General features: G+C 38.0%; 2 protein-coding genes across 6 annotated transcripts in view; one reads left to right on the top strand and one right to left on the bottom strand.

Moving 5' to 3' along the window:
- LOC127510966 (fish-egg lectin-like) overlaps window positions 1-18,487 on the bottom strand; it is a 736,337-nt gene that overhangs the window by 546,791 nt on the left and 171,059 nt on the right. The gene's annotated exons all lie outside the window — the stretch shown is intronic.
- Window positions 1-18,487, top strand: part of syt1a (synaptotagmin Ia) — a 206,109-nt gene that overhangs the window by 158,247 nt on the left and 29,375 nt on the right. For all 5 annotated transcript variants that reach the window (XM_051891164.1, XM_051891163.1, XM_051891162.1 and 2 more), the window contains one exon: window positions 8,996-9,184. In XM_051891164.1, the coding sequence (XP_051747124.1) occupies window positions 9,022-9,184 (163 nt within the window). In that variant the 5' untranslated portion in view covers window positions 8,996-9,021. The remainder of the gene's footprint in view (window positions 1-8,995; window positions 9,185-18,487) is intronic.

Genomic DNA, 18,487 nt, shown 5'->3' with positions numbered 1-18,487 from the left:
TCTCAAGATCCATAAAGGTACTAAACACATATTTAAATCAGTTCATGTGAGTACAGTGGTTCTACCTTATTATTATAAAGTGACGAGAATACTTAATAAAAAAATAATGACTTTTCAACAATATCTCGTGATGGCCGATTTCAAAACACTGTTTCATCAAGCTTCTGAGCTTTATGAATCTTTTGTTTCGAATTAATGATTCGGGTCTCCTATCAAATGGCTAAACTGCTGAAATCACGTGACTTTGGCGCTCCGAACCACTTATTCGATTCGCTCTGAAGCAGTGTTTTGAAATCGGCCATCACTAGATATTGTTAAAGTCTTTTTTTTTTTTTTTTTTTTTTTGCCACACAAAAAGTATTCTCGTCACTTTATAATATTAAGGTTGAACCACTTTACACACATGAACTGTTTTAAATATGTTTTTAGTACCTTTATGGATCTTGAGAGGTTTGGTGGCTTTGCTCTCAATAGTGGCCTCACTGAGCCATCGGATTTCATCAAAAATATCTTAATTTGTTTTCCGAAAATGAACGAAGGTCTTAGGGGTGTAGAACGACATGAGGGTGAGTAATTAATGACAGATTTTTCATTTTTGGGTGAACTAACCCTTTAATGTCAATATGTGTTTACTGTGTATCATTATATATAGTCAAATATCAGCTACTAATAACTACAGAAAACATGATTGTTGTTGTTGCCACTGAGAGGTCGAAACTGCTCAATCGTGTTCATGCCTGTTCATTGCCTGTAGCATCCAATCTCTGCCAGTTTATGTTACCGGTGTTTTTCATCCCTCCTCCTCTTTCTTTCTTTCTCTTTCTCATCTCATTGATTTGTACTATTGATCAGAACCATAGCATTCACATAGACATTTTTTTCCTTTTAGTGTTTTTTAAGACTGAACCAAATGTGTCCTTTTTCTTTGTTCTTTTCTACTTCCTCTGCTTCTGACCCATTGTTTGACAAAACGATTACACACCATTAGCCTCTTCCCACTCCAGCTTTTTCCAGAGTCATTACAACTGAGATATGCACCTCACTGTTAGCTCAAATAACGATTTGGTTTGAACTTTTCCTTTGTAGTCAACTCACTTTGTGCAGTCAACTATCTACCACAGCATGCATTATTCATGCAAACACAACATTAGAAAGAGACATGGTTGTGCATGTTAAGTTGCAGATTTGAGCATATTCATAAATGTGAGAGACCAATTTGTCTGTTTATCTGTTGATAAAATACTTGTAGACATCATGGTAATACTATGGTATTCTTTGAGGAACCATGCTTTATGATTATAGTAATCATTCTCTTTTATAGTATATATCAAAGTACCATGCTATTATCTCAGTTCATTGCAGTTCAATTCAGTTTACAATACATATTTTTCAATACAGCGTCCAGTACTATGGTACTCTATATAGCATCACACAGTCACATCACACAGAAAAATCATCACAGCAAAACCATCAAATAGAGAAATAGAGATCAGACTGTTGCCACCTCACTTGCTCCCTCATATATACACATACTCATTCACACATACGTACAGAACAGAAAACATTCAGCTTCCCCTTTCATTTTTTCTTGCATTTTACACCTTCAAATTTAACACTTCTTTCTCCCTTCAATAACACAATAAATTGAGCACATCTATATATAAAACAATATGTGTTCAGGAACATTCATTCCCCCACAATTACCAATTTATTTTTCTCAACACCCTTATTTAGATGAAATTTTCACCTGTTCTCCAATGCTAATTTGCCCTGCCAAAATAGACTGACACTCTACAAAGTTTTAGGTATTTTTTCCACCTTGCTTCTTGCTAACAACTTTGTTTCAAACTCCAGTGTGTTAGTTCTTAATCTTGAACGTTTGACATTTAAACATTAGCTATAAAATATCACTTAGCAATGTACTACAGTGATTTTAATACTGGTAGGGGGTGTTCCTAGGATTTAGGGAAGCAGTGTTGCTAATATACAATAGTATATTAAACATTTTGTTATTAATAATTTTATATTTGTTTCAGCAAGTAATACAGTTCATCTGTACGCTCATTAGAGTTGCCAAGCAACACGTATAATTCAAATGATGTGCTTTCACAGGTGTGCACATATCAACAGTTTACAACTTTGAATGTGGCTCATCGAATCAGAGAAATAACTATCCATTTAAAAGGCTATTAAAATTTAATTGGACTTTGCATGAGAGCAGAACAATATGTAATCAACTAGATGAATATTTTTTTCTAAACACATTCATACATACACATAAGTAAGCAACTAAACAAATGTGTAGACATTCGAATAACAACTTCTTGAAACAAAATCACTGCCATCCACACCATTTCACACCCAGTGCTGAGAGACTGGTGCATCTGCAAGTATTTCACAGAAATGACTCAAACACAATCAAACTTGTGAAGACACATTACGCACATGTTGATTCGTCATTGAGATTCAGTGCATCAGTGAATATGAAATGTCTTCTCTCGGTTGCAACTCCACACTAACATTCTTTGATTGCATTATGCATGCATTTGTTTTTTAATATGCAATAAACATGACGCGGGGCTATATCGCTGGTGACAAATGGAAGTCAACTCCAGTTAAGTGGAAGTAATTGATGATTACATGCTTGATTACGCCTCAATTTTAAACCAGGACATATAGACGACCAAGATCAAAGTCCAAAGCAAAAGATGGTCATTGTGATTCAAGACACGCATTTGCACCACTATTTTTAATTTCTGCATGATGAAAGAATGTGTAATGTCATGTGCCCAAACATCCTCACCTGCCCTCACTCGCTCAGTAACATGACTAGTGTTTATTGCATGGGTGGTTATGGGCTGAAGCGTCACTTTGACATTGTTTGAAGTGCCTCCATGCTACAGTTCAGAAAATACAACACTCCGGGGCCCTCAAAAATGAGAAACGAAGAGTCCAACCAAAGTAGAAGCAACTTAAGCACCAATATGACAACCCAGCATACATAAAGGCAATGCTCTGTGTGTCTGCTGCATGGAATAGATAGGATGTGGAGTTGTAGTTTTGCTCTGGCAGCAGTGGAGGTTTTGGTAGAGGAGCGCAACCCAGTTGGGAAAACTGGAAGGATGAGGCAGGAAGCAAGGAAAGGAGGGAGAGGAGCATGGTTTGATGTGCAGAGCACCGGAGCGAGTGCAATGAAAGCCATGCTGTGCCATCTGGCAGAGTGGTAATTGGGTAAGGATTTTTCACCTGCTCAGTGCCACGGCCCACACTGGGCTGGGTAAAGAAAGTATGATGCATCCTGGAGGCACATTATGCAGTCAGTGTAGTTTATATACTTTACTTGCTATTAAGTGCCTCAACGTTAAACACTTGAGTTGATGGATTTGATGGATCCAACCTGCTAAATTTTGGGTTTTTAAAGTCTGACAGGTTAGTGGTTTCAAATCTTTTTATGTGATTTTTCACACACGTACACAGTATTTATACCATATGATAGAACTCCTCACTCTGAACAACTTTGCCTCTAGGACTACTGCTGTCAATCAAATTGTTTGTTAAATGTTGGAGATTATTTGAAAAACCTACTTTTGTGAACTAGTCCTAGGTTTTTAGCTTAACCTCGATAAAATCACTGCAGGACAATTCTCTGGACTATAGATCAATAATTATCCAAAAAAAAAAAAAAAAAATTTCAACTTTAGTATTCATTTAGAATAGGTCATTTAGAAAATGTGTGTGGCTAAATGTACCCAAAAGCCTATCATTCCTAAACGAAAACTCAGAACTTGCTGAACACATGCAACATCATTCTGTCAGAAGCAAACTTTTATGGAGATCAGGCCATAGGTGGCACTATAACTGTTAAAAAGGTGTAAAATGCTATATTTGTGAGGAATCACATGATATGGCTGGAAACTGTCTTTTTCATCTCTGATGTAGGTGTTTACTGGCTTGCTATATAATATGTTATATCTTACTTTGTGCTTAAAGCCTTAAAGATCTTGAAGCGCTTGAACCCTGATAATTGCTGCTCGCAGCTATATTTTATTCTGTGTTCACTGTACAGGTGTGGATTTATTTTAGTTTATTTCCACTATGGCACCAAATATTTCTGATAAACACATCCCCATGGCACATAAGAACAAACACATTCAAAAAATATAGCTGCAGAGTTATATTTGAGCAAGGGGATCATATTTGGCCATCCTTAGTATCAAACATATGTGCTTGTCTAGAATAAGATCCAAAGTAGATCATGTTTTATGCAGAGGTCTGGCAATGTGAGACTATGGTTAGTCCAGCACTCCCAGTGTTTGATTTAATCACTGAATGGCAGCATTTGACAGCTAACATGTTTTGGTTGAATGAAAGGTTATATGTTCTTCAGCCACCGTGTTAAGTCATTTCCAAGTTGCTCTGTACGTGCCTATCAGCAAAAAGTACATGATTTCAATGAACTCTCTCAAAGGCACACTACACATCTCCAAACTCAAGAACTGCTCCTGCTATTAAAGCTCTGATTTAATAGAGACCTGTCGAGACATCATTACTGTTTTATGGAGATTTTTTTAAGTCTGGATGATTGCTGTTCTTTGCTTTTGCTAAGTTTTGACAAAGTGTGAGCCTTGCTTTAAAATGGCTGTTTTGCTATTTGGATCGAGGGGGCTGTAATCCTTGCGAGGTCTACTGGGCACTTTCACTTGATTTACACAAAGTTGCCTCCTACGGGCATGTCTCTTGCATCCTGCTGTTTTAGCTCTTAAAACGTGCAACTTTCTTTTGTCTGTGTGATACAAATAGTAATGGCCTAATGGACATTCTTGCACAGCCTCTATCCGTTTGTGAGTAATTATGGCTTTTTGTGTAGGTCTATAATGGACTCCTCTGACTCACTGTGTGAAGCAGTCTAGCTTCGCAGGTGTGCGGCAATGCTATTCATATGTGCGCCATACACACACACACAAAAGCACACAAAATCCATCTTTTTTTCCCCATCCTCCTCCACCTTCCCAAAGTTCAGCTCTGCTGCCAGCTCAACTGCCACCCACATCATATCACGAGAGTGACACGGCGCTCAAAAAAACACACAACGCCTTTCGACTGTCAGCAGAAGCTCCTGTCAAGCTTCGTGATCCAGAAACCTTCCTCTGCAAAGAACCAATCCACCCAACCAACCTTCTACAAACTTTTTTTTTGTCACTTATACGCTACATGAACAAATTTGCAGTGTGGAAGTTTGAGAATACTAGTTGCTTGTCCACGTAGCATACCTTGTGTTAACCAGACCTTTTTTCAGACCTGCTTAGACTCATAGCAACTAGATGTACAACTACAAAAATCTAAAACTAATTTTGAACAAAAGAGATGTGTAACTAAGGAAAGCCATAGCTAGTGAGTGGCACAGCTGTCGAACCCTGTCCTCTTCACACCCCATTGTGTCAGCAGACCACACAGCTGCTGCTGTGTACATATGTAAACACTTCCCCATAGAGTCTACAGCTCAGTTAGAGTGTGTTGAAGTCATTAGCAGCAAACAGGCTTGACCAGCTGTTGGTCAACATCTATATCCCTTACCACAAAAAAGTTCTGTGGCTGTAACATGTTACATTTATGGTGTCTACTGTTAATGCCATGGTAGTTTGTATATAAATCTAATTTATTATTATTATTATTATTATATATATATTTTTTTTTTTCTCCCCATAATGCTAGTATTTCATTATAGTAGAGTATTGACCAGTCACAGGCGAAGCATATATTACACTTAACATATTATATAATATTGTCTGGGTACTTTAGATGGTAAGCAAACAATTAGTTCTCATGTTGGATGCTGGATAAATGGGCAGGAATAAAGATCTGAGGAACTTTGACAAGGGCCAAATTGTTATGGCAAGGTGACTGGGTCAAAGTATCTCTGAAACGGCAAGGCTTGTGGGTTGCAGTGGTGAGAATTTACCAACAGCAGTCCGAGGAGGGACAAAACGGCGACAGGGTGTTGGGCACCCAAGGCTCATCAATGCAAGAGGGCAATGAAGGCTATCGAAACTGGACCTTGGAGCACTGGAAGAAGGTCGCCTGGTCTGATGAGTCACATTTTCTTTTACGTCACGGATAGGGCAATGTACGTGTCCGCCATTTACCTGGGGAAGTGATAGCGCCAGGATGCACTGTGGGATGATGACAAACTGGTGGAGGGAGTATGATACCCTGAGCAATGTTCTGCTGGGAAACCCTGAATCTGGCCATTTATGTGGATGTAAATTTGACACGTGCCACCTACCTAAGCATTGTTGCAGACCAGGTACACCCCTTTATGACAATGGTGTTCCCTGGTGGAAGTGGCCTCTTTCATGATAATGCACCTAGGATTTCAGGAACATGATGAAGAGTTCAAGGTGTTGCCCTGGCCTCCAAATCTATTTAAGCATCTGTGGGATGTGTTGGACCAACAAGTTCGATCCACGGTGGCCTCGCAACCTACAGGACATGAAGGATCTGCTGCTAACATCTTGGTGCCTGATACCACTAGATACCTTCAGGGGTCTTGTAGAGTCCATGCCTTGGTGGGTCAGTGCTGTTTTGGCAGCACGTGGACCAACAGCATATTTGGCATGTTTTGGATTATCGGTGTGTGTGTGTGTGTGTGTGTGTTATCAGACAATATTAGAACTGTTTTTGTGTCTACAATAAGGGATATTTAATTGTGCATGCTAACTCTCCCTATTTGTACATTTATTATCATCATCTAACACTAACTTAAATAAAAAATAAAATAAAAAAACCACTGGTACCTGTAATCTGTAGTGAATCTGAAAATAAATGTCCATTTTTAATTCTGTACATTATAACTTTGTGATGTCTGTATTCATTTAGCATTGGGTTTCTTAATGTATTTAGACAAAATAATATAGAATTTTAGTATGGACAATTTAGCGTTCATTTATCACGGTATTTACATGGTAGTCCAAGGTACTTTAAAGAATGTGTACCATGGTATCATGTTCTGATACTTTTTGATACCTTTTTTGTTAGTGATAGCTCAGCATCACTGTTATTGAAAATTGCGCACAGCCCATACAAAATGTTTTTCCAGCAGGAGAATAAGCACGTCTTAGAGTACCTTTGAACCAGCAGAACAGTGTGATTTTTTCCAACTCTGTAAGAGATCAAATTTACAATTAATTTGTCAAACCAAACACACAAAAAAAATGCCTTTTCTGAAATATTTTGTTTCTATTTTGCACTTGAATGGTCTTTCGAGCTAAAAGAAAACCCACCACACGTATTCCGTATAACCTGTAGGTCATCAATCCTGCTGTCACCATAGCGACATGAGCACAGCAATGACAACCTGTCCAATGCAACAGCTCCAACTGTTTCCTAGTCTTTCCAGGCAGTCACCTGTAGAGAAAGGAGGAGGGCCATCCCACCTGATAGAAAGTCTAATTAAACTTGCTGCAAGTTCACTCTGACTCCTCTAAACTTTGAGGTTTTGTACCTGCCGCATTCATTCGATCTATTATTATTCCATCTGAGTGATTGACAATGGCAGTAATTACAGAGCAGGTACAATGGCAGCGACACCGGCTGTGCGGGAGTAGGCGGATCTTGCGTGCCCTGTGGCTAGAAGAGAACAAGGCTCATAGTCTGCTCGCTGTTCATCAGCACGTACCATGACCTACTGCTGGCCTTCAGGGCCTCCTGGGGTCATAGCGGTACCAGCAAAAGAGATGCGATACTGGCTGCATATGAACTGGTGAGGCAGAGAGAGTCTGTAGGCGAGTGAGTAAATGAACAGAGGACTGAGTAAACGCAAGCGAGAGATTAGGAGGGATGGATGGGAGGATGTTTAAACAGCTAAACACACCTCACAAGCGCATTTGTTCAGAGCATACTGCAGTCGAAGGCTTCCCGTAGTCACACCTCATTCTCCACCTTCCTCTCACACTAAATTAGACACTCGCACGCTGGAGTTTTCATCTTTCTCATTCTCGCTCCATCTCTCACATCCTGACCTGTTATCTGCCTTCTATCTATATCCCCCATTAGTGGAGTTGTGAACAACCCAGTGTTTCTGAACAACCCAGTGTTTTAAGTGAACGACTTTGATGCACTGATTTTCCATTGTAAAGTGTGTGACTGCTTTGGTGGCTTCAAAAGACTTCAAAACGAATATGCCACTACACTCAACAAGTCAGTGTTTTGAGTCTGAATGAAATGAGAATTTTATTCATGAACGAACAGAATGAACTGGACCAATTAATGACTAAACAAAAAGGGACATGTTGTTCAATCAGTTCGGCATGTGAGTCTTTCCTTTTTAACAATGTTTGGCTTGTTAGCTTTGACAGTAAGCCCCTACTGGTAGATGTCGTGACTCGTAACTACACCATTATGCTAGCAAAAAGCATGCTTCTCTTGACATTCTTAGGGGCTATTCACACAGAATGCAAAATCGCAGGGCAAAAGCTAGAGACACGATATTTTAACTTAACTTTTAACATGACTGCCATTTTATCAGAATGCTGTCAAAGACGAGACACTGCAAAAAATGTACAACTCGACCACAACGGTCTAACACACCCATCTAGCGTATGTTTACATAGAAAAACAATGAAAAGGCAAGCACGGTGAAATGCGAAAATGTGCTCTGTGTGAGCATCCGTTAACAGTTGAGTGAATGATTCAATGACTCACATAATACACTCATTGGTGCCACTTATTTGTCCAATGATGTAATCTACATATTCACTGGAATGAATCTGAATGAGCCTTTGTTTAACAGAATCAAAAGATTCAAATCATTGGAATGAATCAAAATTCCCACTACTGTGCTGCAGCTGTTTTACATAAATTTATCATGCCATATTTGTAGGCACCTACAAATCCACATGGTATACATTATCCAACGGATAAAGATATTGCTACTGATATTTCCTTACTAAATATTCCAGATAGTATGAGTAACCCTCTCTCATCTTTTCATGTTTAGCTTCTGTCTGGCTGCCACATTCAGCGATGAGTCGAAGGGAGGCTCTGGTGGGGAACCCTGCGCCCAGCGCGGCGCCTGAGGTATTGGTCAACAGCACAGAGGCAGCAGGGCCCGGTCCCCGCGAGACCAAAGATGAGATGTTCTCCAAAGTCAAAGACAAGTTCATGAATGAACTGCACAAAATCCCACGTAAGTAAACCACTTTTTTTCCACAACACTCAAAGGTCTTTACTTGGTTATATTTCAGCTTCAGTGTACTGTATTCGTTTTACATCATTTTGACATAAAAAATGAAACCCTGAATGGCATTGATTGAGCCCCAGCATTTTTTATTATTTTGTTTCAGTTTTTTTTTTCACTTCCATTGTTCAGCCAGTGCTGAGAAATAATGAGCTTGAGAAACAGGCGGCCACCAAACATGTTGCTTCTCATTCTAATTGTAAATAAGCAAGTAAATGAGTTTTGTTATTTGCATGCCTTTGTTTGTCTAAGTGCCCTGTGCCTCGGTCCGCAACACACTACAGCTCTCACTGTGAATCATGGAGCTGAATTCAGGCATCGTGTAACCATCAACCATTTCACTGTATGCTCATTCATATTTTCAAGTAAACATGCTGAAACGTCTGCAGCTGTTTGTGTGTGGGTGTTTCTTTAGCTAGATGTTTTTATGTCCCAGAGATTCTTTTTTTATCCTATTAGATACTGGATATCAACTTCACATTATAACAGTCTTGGACTGGAATTTGTTGCCATACGAGATCACCACATTGCTCACATTTGCTCACATTCAGATCTTGGTTAAATGTTAGATAGCAAATAACACATGCTAACATAACTATCAAAGAGACTGTCATTATATACTTGCATGTATATAATAAAAACAACATACAGTATATGTGGTCTTAAAAAATTTGCCCATCCTCAACCTAACCCGAGGCTCTACTCTTCACCACAAGGGTAGATGAACATAACAGAACCCCTGTAAATCCCAACATAACACAAACTTACATTAAACACTAACTTATGTCTCCCTATGTTAATCTTGTGCAAAAACACACAATAACACTTAATTTCAACATTAATTTTTGCTTATACAGTCTGATGCAAAGCATGCTGGGAAATTAGAAATCTGCTGCAACTCAATCATATTAAGTTCAGCTTACTACAATTCAACTTTTTCTATTAATTACAATGAACTTTCATAATTTTTTGAGTGAAACAAACTCATTTAATTTAATTATTTCACTGTTTGGTTTTACAGTGTAACGTGACACCATTGCCCAGACCTGAGATATATTCGAGTCATCTCCTACACCAACAGTACCTTACTATAGGTGTCTGGTCATTTTGCCCATCTCTCATACTCGATTTCACACATGCAACTTCTCGCTCTCACTTTCACTCACACTCTCACACACGTACACTTTCACTTCCACCCTTGCTTTCGCACTTGGAGACACATTCACCACATTAATTATCACTTTGCCTTCCTGCAGACAACTGTAAAATAAAGGGTTGCCGCATTTGACTCAGACAGATATGCCCCTTCTGAGATCCAGCCAGAAAAAGACACTCCATTACAGTGTCTTAAATTACTGTTTTAGCTGCCTTCCTCCATCACATACACGTCTCCGTGCCAACCGGTGCCTGTGCTGATGAATGCCTGGGAAGAAGAGTTCTGTATTGACCGGGGCGTCCAGGAACCCTGACGGACCTGCATTAGTGATGAATGGGCAAGTCCTGATGCAGAATACTTGAGCTGTTCTTTGCCAATATAATCCACTGTGTTGAATATGTGCAGGTGCTGCCTGTAAAAGTAAGATGCATGGACCTGTCACAATCTGCCATCTAGTGTGGCAAAAACAGAGGAACACAGACAGATGCTGTGTTGTGATGAAAAAGATATACTTCACTCTTACCCTTCTGCCTTTCTGTCATAGCGCTATGTAGACAAAACATGAAGACAAACACTGTTTAAGATCTATTTCCATGCCACAACTGAGTTCTCTTCTTAAGCACTTTTGGTTCTTTTAAAAGTAAGCTTCCTTAAAACACACTTTTCACTCACTAGTTCAGTGGTTCCAAAACTAGGACTCCGTCGCAGATTTCATTGGCCAAGGACCGCCCAAGAAGGCTGTCTGACTGACATGTAAAGCAACCAATCACAGTTCGTTTTGTTACGTGCCATGTTTAGGGGCTTGAAAATGTAAATGTCGATGTCCCTACAATAACAGACTGACTTGCATCTAATAAATAGTTCATTCAAAAACGTTGTGCAGGTTTACTGCAACAATGGCACTGCATCACGATGACACGGAAATCCTGTAGAATTCAACCAATCCAATGACAACTTTGAAACTATGTCATACCGCTAGGTAGACAAAACATGAAGACAAACACTGTTTAAGATCTATTGCCATGCCACAACAGTTCTTCTTAAGCACTTTTGGCTCTTTTAAAAGTAAGCTTCCTTAAAACTTCCTTAAAACTTCCTTAAAGCTTCCTTTTCACTCACTAGTTCAGTGGTTCCAAAACTAGGGGACATGACCACATAAGTAAATAATTGAACACAAAATATTAATTTGACATATTTTATTACCTCAAGATGTCTCGCAATACACGCTTGAGCTGTTTCTTACCAGTTGTAGTGACTGTGCACTAACAGACCGCTAGATGGCACGATTGAAGAATCAGTATTGAGTATTACAGGGAGCCGTGTAAAAAACATAACTGAATGATGCATGGTTCTGCACTAAGCTTGGAATATTCACTAAGTTTGTGAAAGGACTGCCAGTGCCAGGTAAAGTAAAGCAGACAATGGATCTACTTCAAACCTCACAACCACCAAAACAATGTTTCTACACCAGTGGCGCAAGGTGGTACGACAAAAGCAAACAGAGCCCATTATAATCAGTGATGCTGTCTACACTGGATGCGGTGCCACTCCTCGACAAATTCCCGTCAGTAAACTGATGCCCCTTTCTATTTCTGATTTCCCTGTTGTATTAATTACAATGTTTTACATAAATCCTATAGGATTTGGCAAGCAAGGTCATGTCTGAGACTGTCTTTATGTGGGTGCATATAGGTGGGGGCTTGATAGTCTCACATAGCTAGACCTTCAAATTGATGGACGAAGGGCTGGACTCAATCGCAGATTTCATTGGCCAAAGACTACCCAAGAGGCCGTCTGACTGACATGTAAAGCCCGGAACACACGGTCGGCCATCGGGCAGTTTTTGTTCGTCGGCCAACTAAGTTTGCTCACTGTGTTCAGCACCGTCAGCTGAAGTTCGTCCTCGTCGGCTTTTTTTTGGCCGATTCAACCAATCCAATGACAACTTTGAAACTCCTGAAGTGTTTCCCATTTTCTGTGCCTTATGCACCAGACCCTGATGCGTCAAGTGGTCCATGGGCGTGACATCTGAGGCTAAGATTAGGGGCTTGAAAATATTTTTTTTCTATAAAAAGGGGGCCCAGCAGAAAAAGTTTAAGAACGACTGCATTAGTTTATTTAATTTGCCTATATACAATGTCCAAAGGTTGGACATACTTGCATCATAGAGTATTCCAGGTGTTTTTTTTTGTTTTTGTTGTTGTTTTTCCTGAAAGTAATGGTGTTGTGTTGATTAGCATTTTGTAATAAAAATGAATTTTGATGTTTTTAGGAATAAAATATCTGACTCCTTATGCTAAATTAAAAATATATTTTTGCTTAATATGACCAAATTACACCATTCTGGACAGTGACAATAAAAATATTATAATGGATTTTAACATTTTAAGATTGAAAGTCTGGGTCTGCGACATAACCCTAACCCACAAAAATATAATCTATACATAAAAGGCATTTGAAAAGTTGCAAAAATGTTTAATGAAGGTATGTAACAAAAAGAAAAAGACTGAAATCAGTTTTAATAAAAATCCACCCTAAACATTAACCCTTTCATGCATGAATTATTAAATCACAAAGTAATTTTTTTTTTTAATGTTTGTTTTTACTTTTAAACAAGTGAAAAATCATGCCAATAAATTTTTTTCCCCAATATATTATATTTTGATGTTACATATCTGTCCACTGTAGTGGACACTATGCATTACGGTATATACCGTATGCAACGGTATAAAAAGTGATTCAATAGAACTCATGCTTGGGCAGAAATTTTAAAACATTTACTAAGAGCAAATGTATGAATACAAATAAAAAGACTTCAGATGCAAAAGCCTGTCAAAAGTCGTCTGACATTTTTCTTTGAAATGAATTTTTTTTTTTTATCAGACTCCTATGTATAGGTTTTTATATAAGTACCAGTACTTCTGAATGGGATGAGGCTGGGATTTAGCGGGTTTGAAGTGAAAGTATTTGATTAACGTATAGTATGTATGGAGAGCATTCACTCAATATCGTCATCTCATTTTAGACAGATGTGGCTTTTAGAGGCTTTTGCATCAGAAGTCTTGGAACGTTAAATAACAATAGAGAGGATATTTGAAAAACATAACATGCTATGTCTCAGAACTTATTTTATTACTTTAAAAATGGCCAACTTACTATTAAAACCAGTATTATACATGAGCACAAATACACACACACAAACACACACCCCCTCAAATGCAATCATGCACACATATCCCTGTCCTCGTATATGCCTACACTTTTATATGACCTAATAAATAAATATAGACTGTATAGGCCTAAGCATTGAAATAAATTATAAAATCTGAAGACTATTTAATATTGACTATTTAAAAATATATTCAAGTGTAAATTACATCATTTTTACTAAAACATACAAATAAGGAGAAACCCATATATAGACCCAATAGGCATAATATACCCTTTGGTGCATGACGTCCACTGTAGTGGCCACAGAAAAAAATGTACAAGAAAAATATTGTTAAAACCTGGATAAAGGTATTTCTTACGTCCTATTTAGCTGAAAAATATTTTTTGTACCTGTCTGGTTTTCTGAGAATAAAAGGATTTAACACTTATTCCTGAGGTACTTGGTGCATCTCCTCTTCTCTCCGCCTTTTTGATTATATGATGTAATATCTCAAAACAACAAAGAGACACGAAGACACTAATTAAATGGAATCGTAGACAAGGCTTTGGGTATTCACCACTTGGTGACAAATGGTACTACTAAACGGTTCAAAATGGCTTCCAAATATCTGTCCGCTGTAGTGGACACCATGCATAAAAGGGTTAAAGTGCCTGAAGTTGAAGAAACGCACAATTACTTCCTGATACTTCAGACTGAGGGTAAATGTAAATTAACGGGCAATTTGTTTTTGTACCAATTTGTTTGAAGTCTCAGATGGTGACACATATTCAAAAAGGTTTATCCATAACCTGTGATTACTAACGTCCCCTCAACCCTCACGGTCACACAACATCACATCCGTTCTACGGCACTCGTCACAAACGGTCCTGCGTGTAGAATCACTCCGACAGGTAGCTCTCAGTACGCCACACTCGTTTTGTCATGGCTCTCTTCGAGAACGTTCAAGCCTTGAGGCCGGTTGACAGGTTCAACAGTTTGAACCCGACCATCTTGGCTCGGAAAGGTCTCCGCACTGCTGCGGTTACACAGCTTTGTTGACTCTGAGCAACAAAAGAAAATGTCTGTAACACAACAGCTCTGGTTATTCTTCCAACGCTCCGCTGCTCAAGCTCAAGGCGTCTGTTTTCGATGATAATTAACCTCACTGCACAGAGACAGTTTGAGACATTATTCAGCTCTGCCAAAATTACTGTGAATAATGAACACACTCCGTCCAGCCCTTTGAAACACTTTTGCACACTGGGTACCCTGATGCCCAACACAATGCCCCTTGATCTCATCAATTTTTTGAGATGCTCTATCAAACACCACAATCAATGTTCTTTTCTTACTTATTAATATGCAAACTTAACTGGGAACATGTGCTTTGAACATTAACTACAAATTAATGGGGTCAAATTTTATAAATTGCCATTATTATTAGACATTTACATGTATTTGCATTTTAATTTGATCACAACCATGAAAAGCTTTATCTGTCTTGTGGTTTGTCACGTTGTACACTGATTGGCTCTGTTTCAAACCCTAATGTGCTGCCTGGGTGTCTACATAGACAGCTATTGTAAATGAAAAAGTGTCTGAATTAAGTCTTTTTTTTATCCTCCTCATAGTAATAATCTTAGAATGTTGTTAGTCTTTTTATTCATGGTCTATTTCACTTTTTTCTTAGGGCAGTGCATGTACTAATATATATATATATATATATATATATATATATATATATATATATATATATATATATATATATATATATATATATATATATATATATATACTAACTCTCTAACTGGCACAAAGTATATAGACAAAATATTTAAGTTTTTAATTAAATGAAACCATTTTCTAGTTACTTTTTAAAGATGTTTGTCTGTACTTATTAAAATAAGTCATTTTAAAATGAACATTTCCCTCAATTCATACCAATGCATTATGAGATTGAGTGTTATGTCAAGAATATCAATACATTTACATCACATTTATTAATTTTGCAAACGCTTTTATCCAAACCTACTTACAGCAAATGTTTAACATATGCATTTTATCAGTATGTATGTATTTCCTGGGAACTCATGACCTTGGCAAGCTCTACCGTCATGTTCCACTAGTCAAGCTACAGAAATGCTAAGACATGACAAGTTGTGAGACTTCAATATATGTTTGTGAAGTACGATGTGTATCAGTTGTTCAGCGGGATTGTTTGATTGTCAGTGTGTAGAAAGCCTCAGTCATAGTCAGCAACAGGAGGCGAACTAGAGCAGGGTGCCAAACACATCATCAGCCAACAGCCTGACAGATGGAACAGTTAGCCCTCCCATTCTGCTGACCTTTGACCTAATCCTATCTCCCTCTCTTCCCCTCTCCCTGCTGCCCCCAAGACCGCCCCAGAGGACATCTGAAGGTTACCAGGCCTGTCAACCCTGCTCCTTTGAAATTGAATTATGTAAACAAACAAAAATATAACCCCAGACTCTCCGTCTGCCTGCTTCACATTATAAAGCCTTTTGGAGGAAGAGATAATCACATTTAAAACAAGTTAAAACTGCATTACAGTAGTAAACAAACATATGAGAAAAGACACATTTTGTCCCTGCAGTGTAGGAGAAGCTACGAGACATTAAAGTCATTTATAATATTACAAGAGATTTCTATTTCAAATAAATGCTATTCCGCAAACATTTTTAAGCAGCACAGCAGTTCAACACTGATTTTAATAAGAAATGTTTCTTGAGCAGCAAATCAGCATATTAAAATGATCTCTGAAGGATCATGTGACACTGAAGACTGGAGTAATGATGCTAAAAATTCGCAGGAATGAATTACATTTTAAAATATATTACAATAGAAAACAGTTATTTTCAATTGTAATATTTCACATTGTTATTGTTTTTACTATAGTTTTGATAAAATAAATAAAGTGTAATTAGACATCTGTCACAAACTTTTAAACAATATTACTGACCCCAAAAAAATCTGCAACGTAGCATTACACCAATACAAAAAGTAGCTTATTACTATTTTGAAAAGAAGTGAGTTTTATACTGAAACCTGTAGTAAAGTTTGTTTCTTTCAGTTAGTTATTCCCGTGTCTCACTAAACACATTTTCTTGACAAATGGGATGACAGACATCTGATTAGCAGTCAGCAGATGAGACAGGACAAATGAGATGGAGAATGAGGGTTTTGGTTTGTTTGTTGTCTCTCATAGCTGTCGTCCCTGATATTTTGAGCACCATAATCAAGGTTATTATCAGTTTTCAGTCAGAGTCTGATCATTGGTGTCACTCACCATCCCAACGTATCGTACATCACAGACCAAATAACGGCAACGTCTGTAATAACAAAAGATATGATCTGATCTGAATGCTGTTGACAGAGGATATGAGAGGGTGGATATTAATCTGCTCGCAATATCACATGAACTGTTATCACAGTTGTCTTTCTTTTTCTCTTCAAATATTCTCTTATGTGAGTCTCGTGGCTTGTTTGGGAGAGACATTAAATCAGTATGGCTTGACTGTTCAGCAATGGTACAAACACCTGAAGAAGTTTTTCTTTCATGCAATATTCTGTTCAAATGAGAAAATTCTACATTTGTCTCCACCTGTTTTTGGCTTCTGCCAACCCCAACAAACATAAAAATGTGTAGTCAGTAATCCTAATGTGGATAGCGGCCACTCACCTGCTTTTTAGAAAATCAGTCACGACTACTAGGTGAATATTACATTATCTAATTAATATTCATGAGCCATGCTCTCTTTTCAGATTGTTCCTTCGCCTATGAAACTTTACTAAATGGATATTGAAATTACCGCCCATCTGCTGGACTGTAACATAACCACATGGCATGATAAATCGCTTCCAAGTCATTTTCCTTAACGCAGAGAGTATCTTTCGAAGTGCAGGGTTGTCTTTCTCTCATTCTGTAAAACATGCTCTAGTACCAGGGTTAATTGACCAACGGCGTGCTGTCAAAACACATTAGTTTGGGTTGCCAGTGTGTGCTGTTTTACACCGATGGATCATTTTCCCCCTGCTTGGCCCGTGCGCTCACTAGCGCTCACAATCATGACGCACTCTCAATCAAATCATGGCTGTTAAGGCATCAAGTTTCTTATTCCGATTTGGCATGTTAACAAGTGTGAGAGTGGGTAACTCGACCCCGCAGCATGCCGCCTGGGGATAGATCATGTTACTGTTAGCTTCGCGTTAGCAGGCAACACAACCTCACTGGTCAGAGACACTCGCATTACATTCTGATCAGACAAACAGCGGGATAATGAGTCCTGGGCTACCCAAAGAGAATCGCAGCATCTAGAATCATGCCTCTACTATGATGACCAGTGCACTTTTATTGAGAGTTGGACTATTTAATAATGTAATATTTTTTATTGCTAATAGGATGAATGTCATGAAAACATTTCCCCCTATATATATATATTTAGATCTGATTACCTACATTAATGAGAGCTGGATTCTTTATTAATGTAATATTTTTATTGCTAATAGGATGAATGTCATGTTTTCATGACATTCATCCTATTAGCAATAAAAATATTACATTAATAAAGAGTCCAGCTCTCATTAATGTAGGTAATCAGATATATATATTTTTTTTAAGATATGATTACCTACATGTTATATAAACACTTCACAGTTTGCATACTATAATATAGACAATGAGAATTTCTAATAAAGAATTTCTAATTTCTATAAAGAACATTTTAGCATTGTAATGAGAAATGTGAATGGGGTTTAGGGGAAATTTACTTAATTGTCATAAAAATTAAATAGGCTTTATTTTCTTTATTCATTTTCATTTTTTTTTTTTCTTTCTTTCAGGTCAAATATGAAAAGGAAATGTTCTGTGAGATTTACCCTGTTGCTTTGCATAAGCAATGTTTTTGTTGTTGTTGTTGTTGTTGTT

This window comes from Ctenopharyngodon idella, chromosome 4, assembly GCF_019924925.1.
Source record: "Ctenopharyngodon idella isolate HZGC_01 chromosome 4, HZGC01, whole genome shotgun sequence".
Taxonomy (NCBI): domain Eukaryota; kingdom Metazoa; phylum Chordata; class Actinopteri; order Cypriniformes; family Xenocyprididae; genus Ctenopharyngodon; species Ctenopharyngodon idella.
Note: the sequence above shows the minus strand (reverse complement) of the source record. Positions and strands in the feature narration are given on the sequence as shown.